Source organism: Jaminaea rosea (genome assembly GCF_003144245.1).
Source record: "Jaminaea rosea strain MCA 5214 unplaced genomic scaffold BDZ90scaffold_8, whole genome shotgun sequence".
Classification (NCBI taxonomy): Eukaryota; Fungi; Basidiomycota; class Exobasidiomycetes; order Microstromatales; genus Jaminaea; species Jaminaea rosea.
In genome coordinates this window covers 1-15,330 of record NW_020289982.1, presented here as the reverse complement: position 1 = coordinate 15,330, position 15,330 = coordinate 1, and the positions used below count along the sequence as shown (strand labels likewise).

Sequence of the window (15,330 nt, the reverse complement as noted above, 5' to 3'; positions counted from 1 at the left end):
TCCAGTCCAGGGCCTCTCCGCATCTCGACTCCATCTCCCAGAGGGCGGCGGACTGAGCCCTCGCCTCGGCGCACGGACGGAGAACCCTTTGCCACGCGACGGCCACGCCACTACTGTCTGTGACTACGATGACATTCAGTAGAGAGAAAAAACAATCTACATTCTCTTCGCACTGCGCGATCGTGTCATTCTCGTACCCGTCTCTTCCTCTGCCTCCGGCTCTGACTCTCCCTGCTGTAGCTCCGCATCCTTGGACGCTCGACGTCGCGTTGCGCGCGTGCTGGGCCCAGGGCTACGTGCACCGCTATCAGCGTCCTCAGGCTTGACCGACGTGGAGCGACGCAGGCGCAGATCTCTCTTCGTGGGAGAGCCTGACAGAGCTTGCTCTTTGCTTCTGCTCGTAGCAGCTGCGGATCGACGGCCTTTGCCTTTGCCTTTGGCCTTGGCCTGAGTCTTGGTGGGGGTCGGCTCCACGCTGCCCTGCTTAGCGCTGCGGGAGGGTGTACGGCGGGGCTTTTGCGCGGGTGGACTGTGTTCTGCTTCTTCGACTTCTTCATCGTCGTCGTCGTCGTCGTCGTCGTCGTCGCGGCGCTCCTGCTGTTGCTCCTCGCCCTCAAGCGTATCGAACGAAAGATCAGCATCAAAGCCTGGATGCTCGGCTGCCGCCTTTTCCCTCGCCTTTGCCTTTGCCTTAGCCCTCGTCTTCCCCTCCAACTCGTCGCTGTCGTGGGGAAGCCAATCCCGATCACCACCACCACCCTGACTGCTCCTCGCCCTTTTGTGCCCCTTCTTCCTCTCCTCCTTCGCCGGAGTAGATACAGCCGGCGCACTCACGCCCGCAGGTCCCTCTCCATTCCCAGCATCAGGAAGAATCCACGCCTCCCCCAGCATCTCCTGTCCAATCAACCTCGCCAGTCGATGGTACGTCTCCTCCTCGAGCAGATCCGCTTCTACCTCTACCTTCTCCCGATTCTCACGCTTACTAGCACGACCCAGCGCCCGCGCCCCTTCTTCTTGTAGACGATCGTGCCTGATCGAGCAGAGAGGGACGATTAGGATGATGTCCTCTTGCTGGTCCGAGGAGGAGGAGGAGGAGGCGGCGGCGACGGGGACGGGGACGCGCAAGGCAAGTTTCTCGAAACCGCAGTGCGATCGCGTCGTTGGAGGAGCGATGCGCGCTTCCTCATCGCTGCTGCTGGTCCCTCCCTTTTCATCCTCGGCAACATGGTCCTCCAGCTCGGGCTCGTCGTCTACCGTAGATGCCTCGCGTGCATGGCCGTGCATGTGACGATGTCTGAAGCGGATGCGCTGTCTTGCCGGATCCGGTACAGGCGCTGCTGTGTCAGTCGCGGAAATATTTTCCTCCGAGCTTGGCACGTAGCTCGCGTCCCCCGAGTCCGTAGCAGTATGGGCTAAGGAGCGCTGACTCTGGCTTGGCTCACCCTCCTGCTGAGCAGCTAAAGCGCGCAGATGCTTACGCATCCCTCGAATGCTGGTGGGCACGGGCGACGAAGGATTCGAGGAGGGAGAGGGCGAGCCGTTGCGACGGTGACTACGACGCGAAGGAGAGAATTGCGTTGCGCGAGGACTCTCTGTCCGAGCTGCCGGAGGGTTTGAGCCGCTCATCGGGACGGCGACAGGGGACGGAGAGGGAGTGTGAGCGCGTTGCTCCTTGGTACCAGGCTGGGTTGCCGTTGCGGCTGCGGTGCCATCATCATCTTCTGCGCTGTCGGCGTCGTCTATCCCTTCTTTGCCCTCTTGCTCTTGCTCTTGCTGCTTCTCCTCCTCTTCGTCGGGCAGGTCAAGGAGGTCTTCCATTTCCATGTCCGCTCCCATGGACGCGACGTGGGGCTCTGCTCCTTCCGGTTGCGCTGTGAGTGTGTCGCCTCGCTCTTGAGGGGTTGAGACGTCCTCTTGCTTCTCGTCTTCGACGACCTCCTTAGCCAAGCGCGGCTGCCCCTCTTCTGGCTCCTCACACATAGGGCCCTCGGCCTCGATGTCGACATGCAAGCTGCCATCTCCAGCGTCAAAAGGGTCAACCTCGGCCTCAGCCCTGCCCTCTGTATCGCCCACCTCGTCGATGACAGGGATTTCTCGCTGCGCGGTAGTGGGAAGGGGCGGCGTGCCAAAGGCAGCAAGCCCATTCGTGTCGGTGCTGATATCACCACCGGTCTCGCTCTTAGAAGAAAGGGCACCCATCTCCTCTCGTTCTCCCTCTCCTTGCAGGGGCGCTGCTACTTGCTCCTTGACCTCGACAAGCGCAGCTGCGCCCGCGGTGGGGTCCTGCTCACCCTGCTGCAGGGAGGGACTCGTCGCCTCTCTCTCCCCTTCCCCCTCGCGCGAGTCAATAGTAGCCGCCGCCACGCTCGGCGCACGACTCCCCTCCCCTTCGCCGGCGAGGAGGCGTACACGACCCTTGAGCTCCGAAAGCGCTTTGCCGTCCTGCGGTTGGGCAGGCGGGGGCGGGTGAGCCTTTGAGGGCGTAGCGAGGGGAGGGGGAAGCGCATCGGGGCCCACGCCTGGCAAGGGTAGAGTGTTGGACGATGAGGAGGGGTTCTCTTGGCCAAGCCCGGGTTTAAGGGCAACGTCGACGTCAACATCGCGCAGCTCCTTTTCCTTCTCCTTGGCCGCTGCCGCATCGCTCCCCTCCGTGGCAGCGATGCTCGGCGGCCCGGAAGGGACCGGTTGCCTCACTTGAGCCTTGAGGTCGACGAGCTCCCCGGCCGAGGATGGATTGGCGTCGATCGTGTGGGTGGCCGGAGCCGGTGTAGCGGGATCTTGATGGCGCTTCTCTACACTCCCAGCGGACGCAACACTCGCTGCGCTCGAGGAGGGCTTTGCGTCGATGTTGCGCAGGGGTAGAAGCTCCGAGGCGGGGGTGAATCCGGTAGGGAGCCCACTGCCAATTGCGAGTTGGGGCAGGAACTGATTTGCTTCCATGGCAGTCGTGGAAGGAGGATCTGCCGGCTCATAGTTGCCGCGTCCTTCGTCGATGGAATTAGAGCGAGCCTCGTCGATGGACACGTCTGGTCGATCTCCGTCCTCGTCGTCGTCTTCGCCAGCGTCGTTGCCAGTCTGATGGTTGTCCAAAGTCTGCGCAGCTTCCTCGTCCCAGGCGTCTGCCTCTTCCTCCGCGTCCGCGTCTTCGTCTTCCTCGTCGGCGTCGCTGAGGGGAAAAATGTTGGCCGAGCCGCCTGCGTCAAGGTCGAGGGCGTCTTGTGTAAATCCTTGGCCGGAGCCTGCTGCTGCTGCTGGGTCGAAGGCATCGTCGCTGCCCTCGTCGTCGTGGCTTGCCAGACTGGCGCCTTCCTCTTCCTCGTCTTCTGCAACGGCGTCGTCATCGCCGTCGACCATCTCAGCTTCGTCTTCTTCTCCTGCCTCCTCTGCGAGCTCCGCCTCGTCCTCCTTGTCCTCCTCTTCCTCGTCCTCCTCTTCGCCCTCTTCCTCCTCATCCTCCTCGTCCTCATCCGAAGAGCTCCCAATCTCAATCACATCGTCCGCAGAAGCCCCGGAGCGCGCGATGGGGATGTGCGACTGATTGGGGCGTCGCTCCTCTTCACTGAAGTCTTCCTCTTCTTCTTCCTCATCGTCGTCTTCCTCTTCGTCGATAGCGTCGGCCAAAGGAGGAGCGAAGGCGGCTTGTCCTCCGGCGAAGTCAGGTAGATCCCATTCGCTTTCCTCCTCATCCTCGTCATGCTCGTCCTCGCCATCCTCTGAGGCGTCCTCGTCGTCATCCATCACCTGTATCAAGCTCTTGCGTGGCTGCTGAGGCTCCACTTCTTCCTGATCCTCGTCCTCGCCTAGCTCGTCGTCGTCGTCGTCATCCTCTTCTTCTTCCTCCTCCTCATTTTCGCCATTCTCACCTCCCTGCTGCAGCGCAGCGACTGCCCTGCGTCTCAAGATCTCCTCGATATCGATTCCTTGCTGGAAGAGACTGCTCGCATCGACATGCCCTACAGGCCGCGGGGCAGGGGCAGCTTCAGCTTCTCCCACTCCCAATCTGGAAGCTGGCGCAGAAGGTCTGATCTGATCCTGCTCGTCGTCCTCCTCTCTCCCATCTTGACGTCGAGCATCTAGTACTCCCTTCAAGTCGAGCACTCCCCCCTCCGCCTCGCGCTGTTGCTCATCAGCAAACCCGGCTAGGGCCAGCATCTCTTGCGCGGCGAGATGACCCGCCTCCCCCTGCCCGGTAGAGACGCTACCCTGCTTGGCGGTTGAAGGTGCACGTATGTGGGTCATTTGTGCGACGCTGTCGCCGAGGTTCACGTCGGTCTGCACTCCTTCGTCCACGACGAAGCGCTCCTTGCCCTTGCGCGGCTCGCTACGCATCGCCTTAGCTGCTCGTAGAGACTCATCGTTATGATTGTTATTCGCGCGCGGTCGCTTAAGAGCAGACTTGATGGACCCAGTCAGGTTGCGAAGCCAGGACTGCTCGTCGAACTCCCTATAGGCGGATGAGCTGGGCCGGGGCTGAGGGCGAGTGGGTGTATGCTTGGCGTGAGGGGCAGAGGCAGAGGCAGAGGGAGTGTGGGGCGAGGCTGTGAAGAGAGAGGATGTCGAGCCTGACGAGGCCGAAGCGGGCAGAGCATACCACGGTCGCCGCTGCCCCTGTCTCTGTGATGGGGTCGAGGGCATCGTGTGACGTCCTCGTCCAGGTGGTGGGCGGTGTGGACAAAAAGGAAGCTCAACGAGGCGCTGCTTGCTGCTTGTTGGTTGGTGATTTTGCTCTTGCTCTCGCTCTCGCTCTCAGTCCGCCTCGTCTCGCACTCGTCTCTCGGCGCCTTTGTTCTCCCTCCCGTCACTCGACCGCTCGCCCTCGCTGCTGCTTGCCTGCTTGCCGCTCTCGCGCCTCCACCAGCCACGCAACCAAGGCAGCGGGGCCAGCACCCGGACCGGCCCAGAGATGGCAGGCCAGGGTGCAACCGTGCAGCCGCCAACGGGGAGGAGCGAGATTGAAACCAGGAACACGAAAGGCGTTCTATTCGCCTTCCCACTAGCCAACACAACCCGTCGATCTCTGCTCTACGCACCATTCAGAGAGCCAGAGAGGATAATGCTGGCTCAGAGGCTCCTCGGTGGGCCTTGCAGCAGGGGATCAGTGGCTGGCGCGGCTGCTCCCTTGAGAGGCTTGCGTCAGCTGGCCAGACCATCACAACAGAGCACGCCGTTTAGAATCACACCGCCGCTACCATCCCCACCACCCTCACCGCCAACGCTCCGCCCTTCATCAACACCTCTGCGACACCTTGCCATCACCCCATTGCCCCGGACTAACTTCGCTTCGAGTGCTCGAGCATACTCCTCCTCCTCCTCCTCATCATCATCACACTCGCACTCATGGCGACCACACGGCACCGGTCTCCTCTTCTTCGTCGGAGGAGCAGGCATTGTAGTCTTCTTGCTCAAAGATCGCATCAGCAATGACGCCCCGCCGCCCCAAACTTCAACGGCGACAGACATGCACGACTCGGAATTTGCCCCTACAATCGACGACCTAGACTCTCGCTCCTCGAACCCGCTCATGCGTTTCCTCTCCTCCATTGGCACCACGCTAAACGACTACATAATCGAACCACTCGGCACCCTCAAACGCTTCGTTGTCCTCTTCTCCCTCTTCTTGCCCGTACTCCTCACCATGCCCATGCTCCTCGTAGGCGCGCGTGGTCAAGCGACCACAAAGACGCGGCGCGCCTCTAACGGCGACTCGTACACGATCGTCGACGAGGAGGGGCGATGGGGCGCGATATGGTGGTACTCCTTCCTCGTTCACCAGATGCAGCTCGCAGGTCCTACATTCATCAAGCTAGCCCAGTGGGCCGGCTCTCGGCAGGACCTCTTCCCCGCTTCCCTCTGCGAACGGTTAGGCAAGTTGCACTCCAATGGCAAACCGCACTCGCTGCGTTACACGAAGCGGGTGATTTCTCGCGTCTTCGGACGACCCTTTGAGGAGATCTTTGAGGAGTTTGGCGAGGAGCCACTGGGCATTGGAGCGGTTGCGCAGGTTTACAAGGCGAAGCTGCGCCCGGGGGTCGCGCCTGTTGGGCCTGGTGGTGGGAGGGGGAAGCGCTCCAAGTCGAAGGGGAAGACGCAGGTCGTTGTAGCTGATAAGCAGGGGGAACAAGAGGGGGAGGAGGCGCCGAGACAGAGCGTGGCGATTAAAGTGTTGCATCCTAAGGTGCACCGCACTATAGCGCGTGATATCCGTGCGTAAATGCGCGCGCATTCATCCACCTGCTTGCCGCTCGCTGACTCCTTTGCCCCACCCTTCCCTCCTCTCGCACCAGGCATCATGACCTTCTTCGCTCGCCTGCTCAACCTCTTTCCGGGGGCCGAATGGCTTTCCTTCCCAGAAGAGGTGCAAGTCTTCTCCGGCATGATGTTCTCCCAGCTCGACCTACGCAACGAGGCCAAGAACCTGCTGCGCTTCGAAGAATCGTTCTCTACTCGAGCGGACCCCATCTCCTTCCCCCGCCCCTTACCCAAATTCACGACCAAGGAGGTGCTGATCGAGGAGTACGAGGATGCGGTGCCGCTGAAGCATTTCTTGAACAATGGAGGGGCAGGGTTCGATCATAGAATCGCGACGCTGGGACTAGATACGTTCTTGTATATGCTGCTCTTGGACAACTTTACGCATGCGGATCTGCACCCGGGCAACATTATGATCAAGTGAGTTTTCGTGAGCGGCCACTACCCTGTCAGATCTCACCACTCACTCGCCACCTCCACGCCACAGGTTCTTCCACCCCACGCGCTCCTCCCGCTTGCACGCCCTCTTCGCCCGCCTCATGTCTCCGTTTGACTCGGACTATCGTCTGGGCGGGCCCAAAGCCCCTCCTTCAGCAGACAGTCGCGCAGAGGAGGACGTGGTAGCTCGCCTCCAATCCCTCAAGCACAACCCTCAAGCCTGGTCAGATGAGCTCGATCGTCTCGACTCCCTCGGGTACGAGCCGGAGCTAGTCCTCCTCGACGCCGGCTTGACGGTGGAACTCACTCCCTTGAATCGTCGCAACTTCCTTGATCTCTTCTCCGCCGTCGCCCAATTCGACGGGGAGCTCGCTGGCAACCTAATGGTGGAGCGATGTCGCACCCCGGACCTGGTGGTGGATAAAGAAGGGTTCGCGCTTAAGATGCAGAGGCTGGTGCTGAGCGTCAAGAGCAAGACGTTCAGTCTCGCCCAGATCAAGATTAGCGATGTGCTTACCGAGGTGTTAATGGCTGTGCGAGATCACCACGTCAAGATGGAGGCGGACTTTGTCAATACGGTCATCTCCATCCTGCTGCTCGAGGGGATTGGACGACAGTTGGACCCGGGTATGGATCTATTCAAGAGCTCGTTACCCATCTTGCGCTCATTGGGTAGACAGATTGGGAGACAGGAGGCAAAGAGGGGGATGCATTTGCCTGATCGTGGGCAGTTGAAGGATTTGAGCCCGATGATCAAGGTGTGGATCTGGTTGGAGGCAAAGAGTTGGTTGGATGGGTTGGCCGATACGGAGACGATGTTGAGTACGTATGATTTTGCGTGACTTGCATGACGGCCATGCGATAGAAGAATGTAAATGGTGTCTATGAATGCTGGATAGCGATGCGTTGCGTGTGGGTGAGCATTGTACTCGGCGTGGATTAGGCACGCAGAACGAAGCATGTCGAGTCGTGTCGTCGTGGAGCTCGACTTTGGCTGTGGCCCGAGCGCCGCCCCGCGTGTGTGTGCTTGTGTGCCTCGGCGCCCTTGGAAGTGGCTCCGCCCTCCGCTCTCTATTGCCGCTCTCGTCGAGGCAAGCAACACTTGACTCCGTCGTTGTTGGCGCTTGCTCCTTTCCTTTCTTTTCCCTCCATCATCTCGGCCAGCATGCCATCTTACGGCATTGCCCATTGATCACCTCCACTCCTCCCCACCACCACCGCAGCCGACAATGGCGGCCTCGTACGCATCTGCCCTCTTCTACTACCTCCTCGGAGGCGTCACCTTTCTCCCCCTCGTCTTCCTCGCGGGATTGCTACACTTCATCTTCCTCGCGCCAAGAGTGGGACAGTCCAGCCAAGCAGAGCTGGCAAGAGAACAAGGCGATGGCGATACCTCTCTGACTCTAGGAGAAAAGGCAGCCGCTTTGGAGGTGGCGTCGCAGAATGCTCAAGCGCAAGCGGCTCACGCAGAGGCCGACAAGCAGGGCGTGGTGGGCGTAGGAGCCGCAGACGTGGGGATGGGACAAGGGCTCAAAGGATTACCCGCTGGAGCTAGGCGGATCCCTGCGACAGGCACGGGACTGCCGGCTAAGCCCCATCGATCCGGATGGCTCGTCGTCAGGAGACAGTTTGCTCAGCTTCCCGCTGTACCTTCTGCATCGGGCTCGCAGTCGATGGGTGCGGCTGGAGAGGCGGGAAAGGGAGCCAAGGGAGCGGGTAGCAATGCTGCGGCTGGAAAGTCGACGGGATATATGAGTGCTATGTACCGGTGCGTAGCGTGGCGTAGCGTAGCGCGGCGGATACGAGATCCTGACTATATGCTGACGGAAACGCTTCCCCCCCCCCTCCGACGAACGCCCACACAGCGGCATCCTCGACTATCGTGGCAGCAAGCGCGGCGTAGAGCACGAAGTCGCTCCAACTGCCTCCTCCTCGTCCACCTCCTCTCCACACGACTCACGCAGCGTCTCCCCCGCCCCCTCGAGCAGCAGCATCCCAGGCCCCTCCCAGGCCCCACCGACAAGCTCGCGCAACCCAGCCGCACCACACGAAACCTTCTACTGCATCCTCAAAGAGCCCGTCCTCTTCCTCTATTCCTCCTCCGACCCCAACAATGCCGAATGCCTCGCCGCAATCGACCTCCGCGGCAAGCGGGTCAGCATCTGGGTCGCGGGCGAGGGAGACGTAGAGGAGAACGATTCTGCCGCCCCTCGCATCAAGGACGGGGAACTCTTCCAGAAGCGCAACGCTGTGCGCATACTGGCGCCGGGAAGTGCGAGGACACAGTGGTTCGTCTTCTTTAGGAGCGCGACCGACTTTGAGGATTGGTATCATGCGCTCTATTACGCTTCGTTGCTGCCTACAAGTAGCAGCGCGAGCGCGAATGGGGCAGAGTGGAAGGACCCGATCGAAGCCGTTTTCGGCAAGGAGGACATGATGGCCCTTCTGACCTCGTTGGACTCCCTGCCGGACCCTATCCCTTTGAGATGGCTCAACGCCATGGTGGGAAGGTAAGTGGGCGGGGCAAAAGAGAACGCGACCTCCTCCCTCCTCTGCGTTGATCTCACCTGGCTCTCTCTCACTCGCCCGCCCAGAATCTTCTACTCAATCTATCGCACCTCCTGGCTCGAAGACTACATCACCCACAAGCTCACTCGCAAGATCTCCCGCGTCCGCACCCCCGGCTTCCTCTCCGATGTGCGCGTCCGCGAAGTCTCGCTCGGGAGCACCCCTCCAGCCTTCTCTCGTCCGATGCTCAAATCCCTAACCGGGGAAGGCGAAGCGAGCATGGAAGTCGCGGTGCACTATCGTGGCGCGCTCCGCCTCACCATCAGCACCGTCCTCACCATTTCGCTCGGGAGCCGCTTCAAGCCCTACAATGTCCCGCTGGTCCTTGCTGTCGTGCTCACCAGCCTGGAGGGCAATCTGCTCCTCCAAGTCAAGCCGCCGCCGAGTAATAGGCTGTGGTTCGGGTTTACACACTTGCCCAAGATGGAGGTGGATATCGAGCCTGTGGTGTCTGAGAGGAAGGTGCAGTGGAGCATGGTTAAGCGGATCATCGAGGGGAGGATCAAAGAATTGATGATCGAAAGCGTAGTGGTGCCTAACATGGATGATCTGCCGTTTTATGATACGAGGGGAGGGAAGAGGGGAGGGATTTGGGAGGGGGCGGCCGCGAAGAAGGGGGAGGGGAAGGAGGCGCAGGGGGAGGAGAAGGTCAAGGTGGAAGAGGCCTTGAATACCGCGAGGAGGGACGCGAGGCGCGAGGATGAGCAGATGGAGCGTCGTAAAGGTGGAGAACAGGCGAGAGAGGACGAAGAGGGCCTCGGCGCAGCTACAAGTACCGCTCGGGAAGGTCATCGAAGCGAGACGACCTCGGGTTCCTTGCGCAGTCGCAAGTCCAACACCGGCACAGGCATCGCTCCCGCCGATACTCATCCGTCGGGCGGCCTCTCGTCCTCAGCAACTTCCGCTTCACCAGCGATGGCGGGCCTATCCGCCCTCCTGGCTCGGAACAATGCGCAAGGAGTTCCATCGACATCCAACTCTCCTACGACAACGACGGACTCTGCAGCGTCCAGGGGCCCCGGAGGGCAGGGACAAGGCCACGCGAAGAAGAAGAGCTGGTTCTCCTCCAGTAGTCGGGCGGGGAGTGCCGCTCCCAGCCGCAAAGGGACGCAGAGTAGCTTGGCGTGGGGGAGCGCGAGTGTCGCTCTACCTAGTGGACGAGGCGAAGGCGAAGGCGGAGGAGCAGGCGGAGGGGCAGGAGCAGGCGCAATGGCAGGAGAGGCTTCACATTCGGTTGCCCCACCGCTCGAATCAGCAAGTGTTCCCACGTCCAGCACTCCGGCGTCGACCCTTCCGCGGCCGAGCGAGGATGGCGAGCATGCCATCACGACAACAGAGCCGACGGAGCTAACGGAGTCGACGAAGCCTTCGAGCCTGCCTACGTCTCAGTCCCAGTCATCTCATCTCGGAGACACCTTACCCTCGAATCGGAGCGTGTCCTCGCTGGCGTCTTCGAATGGTACGGCTGGTACGACCAGCAGCGCTGATACAGATACGGTTCAGGCTGCTCTGGCGCACAGTGTTGAGTTGGCGGATGGGGAGGAAAAGACGCCCAAGCCGAGCCGGATTATGCATGGCGATTACCAACAGCCGTCGCATGAGGAAAGCCTCCTTAAAGCATCAGCATCATCATCATCCGACCCGATCTCGACCATCACGCCGGCTGCAGAGCCCGACGAGGACAGTAGCGGCTCAGCAACGCGATTTCACTCCAAGCCCCCCTCCATCGTGGCAACGGACACGGACGCGGACGTGGCCGCAAACACGGAGATGGACTCATCTTTGCCCCTGGGCACGGGCAGCGCCCTACCGACTGCCTCTTCGCCGCCGATCTCCATCGCCTCGCACTCCTCCTCAACCCTCAGCCCAGTCGTGCGATCGAGCCACGGCTTCGCCCCTCCCCCGCGACGCAGTTCCCCTGCTCCATCTCCATCGTCTATGCAGCCCGACCCCGTCGTCCGGTCCGTAAGTCGCGACTCGCGTCTGAGCGACACTGGCGGGAGCGCCAGCACCAGCGCGAGCAAAGCAGGCCTCAGCCCGGCGACACAAGCGGCACTGATCTCAGGGTGGAACAAAGCGAAAGCGAGCATGGCGGATAAGGAGTCGCGCCAGGCTGCTGCTAAGGAGGCCAAGGAGGCTATTAGGAAGGGGTGGGCGAGTTGGGGAGCGAAGCGACGCGATACCGCTGGCGGAAGGGGAACGACGCTGTGCGAAGGTGGAGATGAGAGCGAGGCAGCGGGAGCCGTGGCGCGAGGAGGAGGAGGAGGAGGAGGGGGTGAGGCAGAAGGAGCAGCGGGCGAGTCGTCATGGCGCCTCGGCTCAACCTCTACGGACCCGGTGAGCTTGGGTGCAGGGTTCGGCTTCGAGATGAGCCCTCATGGCTCGCCTGAATGGCAGCGCTCCCGCTCGCTCTCGAAGGGCGCAAAGGGCAAGGGGCTCGTCGATCCTCCTACTACTACGACTCCAGCAGACCACGCCGCTGGGCAGGGATCACCTTCGAAGAGCAGCAACAGTGCGCGCGGCGCTGGGGGATGGGATGCTTATCGTTCGTACAGGGCGGGCAGAAGTGAGCAGGGCTCCCGGCCGGCTTCGCCAGGCCCTGCGTCTGGCGCGGGTGCTGGCGCTACTCACACGGAGACCCCGACAGATTGGGCAGGTACAACGAGCGGCGTCGCTCTCCCTGCTCCAGCGGCCGCTGCCAATGCCGCTGCGAAGATGCAGGCGAGGGAAAGGATACTATCTCCGAGCTCGCAGTCGAATGGCGCCGAGGTGGGACCAGCTCAAGCTCAAGCTCAAGCTCAACAGCACGAAGAGCCTTCGCTGGCATTATCACCCGAGTCGGTCGCTTCACTGTCCAAGAATGGAGCGCATTCACAACTGCAGGGCTCGCCAGCCTCGGCAGAATCTTTGGCCCTTCCTCCCGCTGCTCAGCCTCCTCCCCCTCCTCCGGCTGCGATGGCGGGCAAAGAGCCCTTGCCCTCCTCCTCCACATCAGCGTCCACATCTTCGTCTCCACCACAACCCGCAGCAGGGCGGGCCCCGCCTACATCCACGACTATGGGGACGCGTATCCGCTCCCAGCCGGGCCAGACGACCATGATGGCCATCCCGGGGATCCCGTCGAGCAGGCGGACCAGCGGGGCAACGGCGACAGCCACAGGAGCAGGGGATTCGGTTGCGAGTGGCGTAGCGAGTGAGGAAACAAAGCCAGGCCGGTCAGCCGTCCCGGTACAGGAAGGATCGAGCGCTGCAGCCAGCGAAGAGGCGAAAGCGAGCGCGATGGTCACCGCGAAGAGTGAGGGGGGTCAGCAGGCATAGTGAAAGCACCGGGAGTGGGCGAGCGGGTGTCTAATGCAGCGGTGTCGCGCGGAGAGTAGGAATGGAAGCAGAGATATCATTGATGAAGTGCAAAGTGACATGGACCGAGCGAGAGCAAAGCATGCCGAGCTACGAGGTCGCGGAGAGAAGTAAAGGAGCGCGGGGAGGTCCAGAAATGAGAGCTAAAGAAAAGGTCAAGTGTTGATGGGCTTGGGGCATCGAGCCGCGCACGCGTACGGCTTACTTGCCGCAGTTGCCGCTCTTGCAGTAGCCGTCAGAGTTGAGGATCTTGGTAGGGTCCTGCTGGCCGGCAAAGTTGGTGGCCTTGTCCTTGTCAGAGCATGCCTTGTAGAGGGCGCAGGTGAGGGTGCCTGGGGCGTACTTCTTCTGGGCAGACTCGGGAAGGTCCGCAACATCGGCAGGGTAGTTGTCGACGTGGTCCTGGTAGACGTTGACGAAGACGCAGCCCTCGGTCTTGTCGCACGTCTCGAGGCAGCCGTCGACGCTGGTGGCGAGACCGTAGGTGAGGTAGTTCTCGTTGTCCACCGTAGCGGCGCCGACGGTCTGACCGGCGTAGACGCCCGTGTCGGCCTGCTTCTGGAGGTCCTGGAAGACGACCTGGTAGGCTCCGTCGCAGGTGGGGTTGGTGCTGGGGGTCGAGGGGATGGGCTTGGGCTTGTTGCCCGTCTTGCACCACTGGGGCTTGTACCACATGGTCCAGAAGGCCCAAGGGTTCGTCTTGCACTGCTTGGCCCAGTCACCGCCAGACCAGGTGGGAATGCCGCTGATCTGCTCACCGTGGCACCAAGAGGGCTTCGAGTTGTCCTTCCAGGGGGCCTTCTCGGTGTACGAGCCCCAGCTGAAGCTCCAGCTGCCACCGAAGGTGCGCTCCATGATGGGGCCGGCAGAGACGGCCGTGGCGGCGGCGGCGACGAGGACGACGGAGGTGCGCATGCTGGGTGAGGAGGGTGGGCTGCGAGAAGAGTGGTTTAAGCGTGCGAGAGAGAGAGAGAGAAGGCTGTTGGTGTGAGGATAGCGAGGATGATCGACGAGGTTGCCCGCTCTTTATAACTTGGTTGCCGGCATCCATTCTTCACTCGCCTCGCCAACGCCAAGAAAGTCACGCCTCACCACACGGCTCGCTGCGCTGCGTTGCGAAGACCCATCATCGTCCTTCTATCCTCGCAGTCGCACGGTGAGCATCCACTCGAGCGTTGCGAATGCGTGAAGCCTTCACGTCGAGCGACCGAGCCCGGAAAGTGAGACAAGGCCTGTCTCAGAGCGCGAAGGCCCGCCAGGCTCCTCAGGGCGGAAGTGCCTCGTGGCCATTGTTCTCCGGCGCGGGCGACGCAGGCGACGCAGACAGCGCAGGCAAGCGCAGGCGTTTGTTTGCTTGCTCGCTCTGCGTGCGGACCGGAAAGATCGGGCGAAAGGCCCCGTCGACGCCCGCCAGTGCAGGGAGATTCTAGAATTACAGCGGGGTGAATGGGTGGGCCCGAGACATCGAGGTGGCAGCAAAACTCAGCCAGGGCACAAAGACATGGGACGTTTAGGCGTCGATCTCTCTCGATGAGACGGATGTTTGTTTGCGATGCCACGCATGGCATGGGTAACGTGATTGCTGTGAAGGCATGGTGCACGGTGAGACCACGCCGCGACCACGCCGCGACCACGCCGAGGTGGAGATCTTTCTCGCACGGCCGACTGTGCCTAGAGATGCAGCGGGCGGCCCTTCAATCAATTGGACCCATTAATCGCCTTCGCTCGCAGCAGATCGTCACGCGGGTGGGGTCCACGGCATTGTTCGTCCGATGAACAAGACAGGGGCGAGAGGGGCGAGAGGGGCGAGAGGGGCGAGCGAGTCTGCACTGATCGAAGTAGCTGTAAGGCATCGAGTACGTAAGCCTGAGACTATTTCGCAAGTCCTGGCTGATGTCACTGATCAGGGGGGGCCGCAACAGGCTCTTAAGATGTGAAAAGGACGCCCTTCTCCGCGGCGACATTACGAGCTTCACGGTCCAGCTTCGAGTACGCAAGAGATTGCCGGGCAATTTCCGGGACGCTGCGAAGTGATCGGCTCGTCGATCGTCGATGGCTGCGCAGCGGAGTGGAGGTGTCCGCCCGCGAGCGAAACGCCACGTGCAAGCACACGGAGACCAGCGGCTTTTTTTTGGGCGGCGCCGTCGGGGAGAGCAAGTCGCGGCGCCCAACTTGGCATGCAACGGTGTTGCGACTTGGACCCATCGACAAGGCCAGGCCGCGCTACGCATTGCTCTGCGATCGAGAGGCGTCAGAGGTGGAGGATCGAGTTGGGATCCAGCAAAAGACCTTCGCGCTTGGTAAAACGGAACGCAAAGGGAGAAGGGACCCATTCGAGCTGATTACAGACACGAAGATGTCATTCGACAGGTCCTCGTCCACTGGTCGCTGATACCGTCATCGCGGACGAGTTGGAGGCGATGAGTGGTGCCTCGAACCCACTCTATCCAATACTTCGCCGTGCAAAGAGGTAGTCGAGGTCAAGCCGTGCGCTCACGAAGGAGCACTTTGTAAAGATAAGGCCGAGTGAACGTCTGTGTACGGCACCAGCACGCATCTGATCTAGCCGCAAAGAAGTCGCACTCGCGCGTGACAGAAATGATGACAGATTGAGGGACGTGAGACGATCGTGTATATCGAGAAGCAATATTGCGCCAGGCAGCGAGCCAACGTCTTTCTGCCGCCAATGGGCTTTCGACGCGGGCAAATACAAAATGT

The 15,330-nt window shown here is 61.3% G+C and overlaps 5 protein-coding genes across 5 annotated transcripts; 2 read left to right on the top strand and 3 right to left on the bottom strand.

Moving 5' to 3' along the window:
• Nucleotides 1-50: 50 nt before the first annotated feature.
• BDZ90DRAFT_232539 (hypothetical protein) lies at nucleotides 51-4,700 on the bottom strand. The gene has a single exon (XM_025506293.1). It carries the CDS (start codon nucleotides 4,633-4,635, stop codon nucleotides 157-159), a length of 4,479 nt encoding a protein of 1,492 aa, XP_025361572.1. The 5' UTR covers nucleotides 4,636-4,700; the 3' UTR covers nucleotides 51-156.
• Nucleotides 4,701-5,458: 758 nt separating this feature from the next.
• On the top strand, nucleotides 5,459-7,529 carry BDZ90DRAFT_264847 (ABC1-domain-containing protein; the record flags this gene model as incomplete). The annotated part of the gene is made up of 4 exons (XM_025508644.1): nucleotides 5,459-5,650; nucleotides 5,726-6,203; nucleotides 6,285-6,669; nucleotides 6,737-7,529. The coding sequence occupies 4 exons, from the start codon at nucleotides 5,459-5,461 to the stop codon at nucleotides 7,527-7,529; spliced, it is 1,848 nt and encodes a 615-aa protein (XP_025361571.1).
• Nucleotides 7,530-7,771: 242 nt separating this feature from the next.
• BDZ90DRAFT_240603 (hypothetical protein) lies at nucleotides 7,772-9,831 on the top strand (the record flags this gene model as incomplete). The annotated part of the gene is made up of 3 exons (XM_025507379.1): nucleotides 7,772-8,455; nucleotides 8,553-9,197; nucleotides 9,282-9,831. Coding segments are annotated over exons 1-3 (1,734 nt in total), but the record flags the coding sequence as incomplete, so codon positions are not given.
• Nucleotides 9,832-12,822: 2,991 nt separating this feature from the next.
• Nucleotides 12,823-13,503, bottom strand: BDZ90DRAFT_208375 (hypothetical protein; the record flags this gene model as incomplete). The annotated part of the gene is made up of 1 exon (XM_025504007.1): nucleotides 12,823-13,503. A coding segment is annotated over one exon (681 nt), but the record flags the coding sequence as incomplete, so codon positions are not given.
• A 111-nt stretch (nucleotides 13,504-13,614) lies between these two features.
• Nucleotides 13,615-14,409, bottom strand: BDZ90DRAFT_182412 (hypothetical protein). The gene has a single exon (XM_025503789.1). It carries the CDS (start codon nucleotides 14,178-14,180, stop codon nucleotides 13,701-13,703), a length of 480 nt encoding a protein of 159 aa, XP_025361568.1. The 5' UTR covers nucleotides 14,181-14,409; the 3' UTR covers nucleotides 13,615-13,700.
• Between the last annotated feature and the right edge of the window lie 921 nt (nucleotides 14,410-15,330).

Coding starts and splice junctions, on each gene's coding strand:
- BDZ90DRAFT_232539 (XM_025506293.1), bottom strand. CDS start 4,635: ATGCCCTCGACCCCATCACAGAGACAGGGGCAGCGGCGACCGTGGTAT.
- BDZ90DRAFT_182412 (XM_025503789.1), bottom strand. CDS start 14,180: ATGCCATGCGTGGCATCGCAAACAAACATCCGTCTCATCGAGAGAGAT.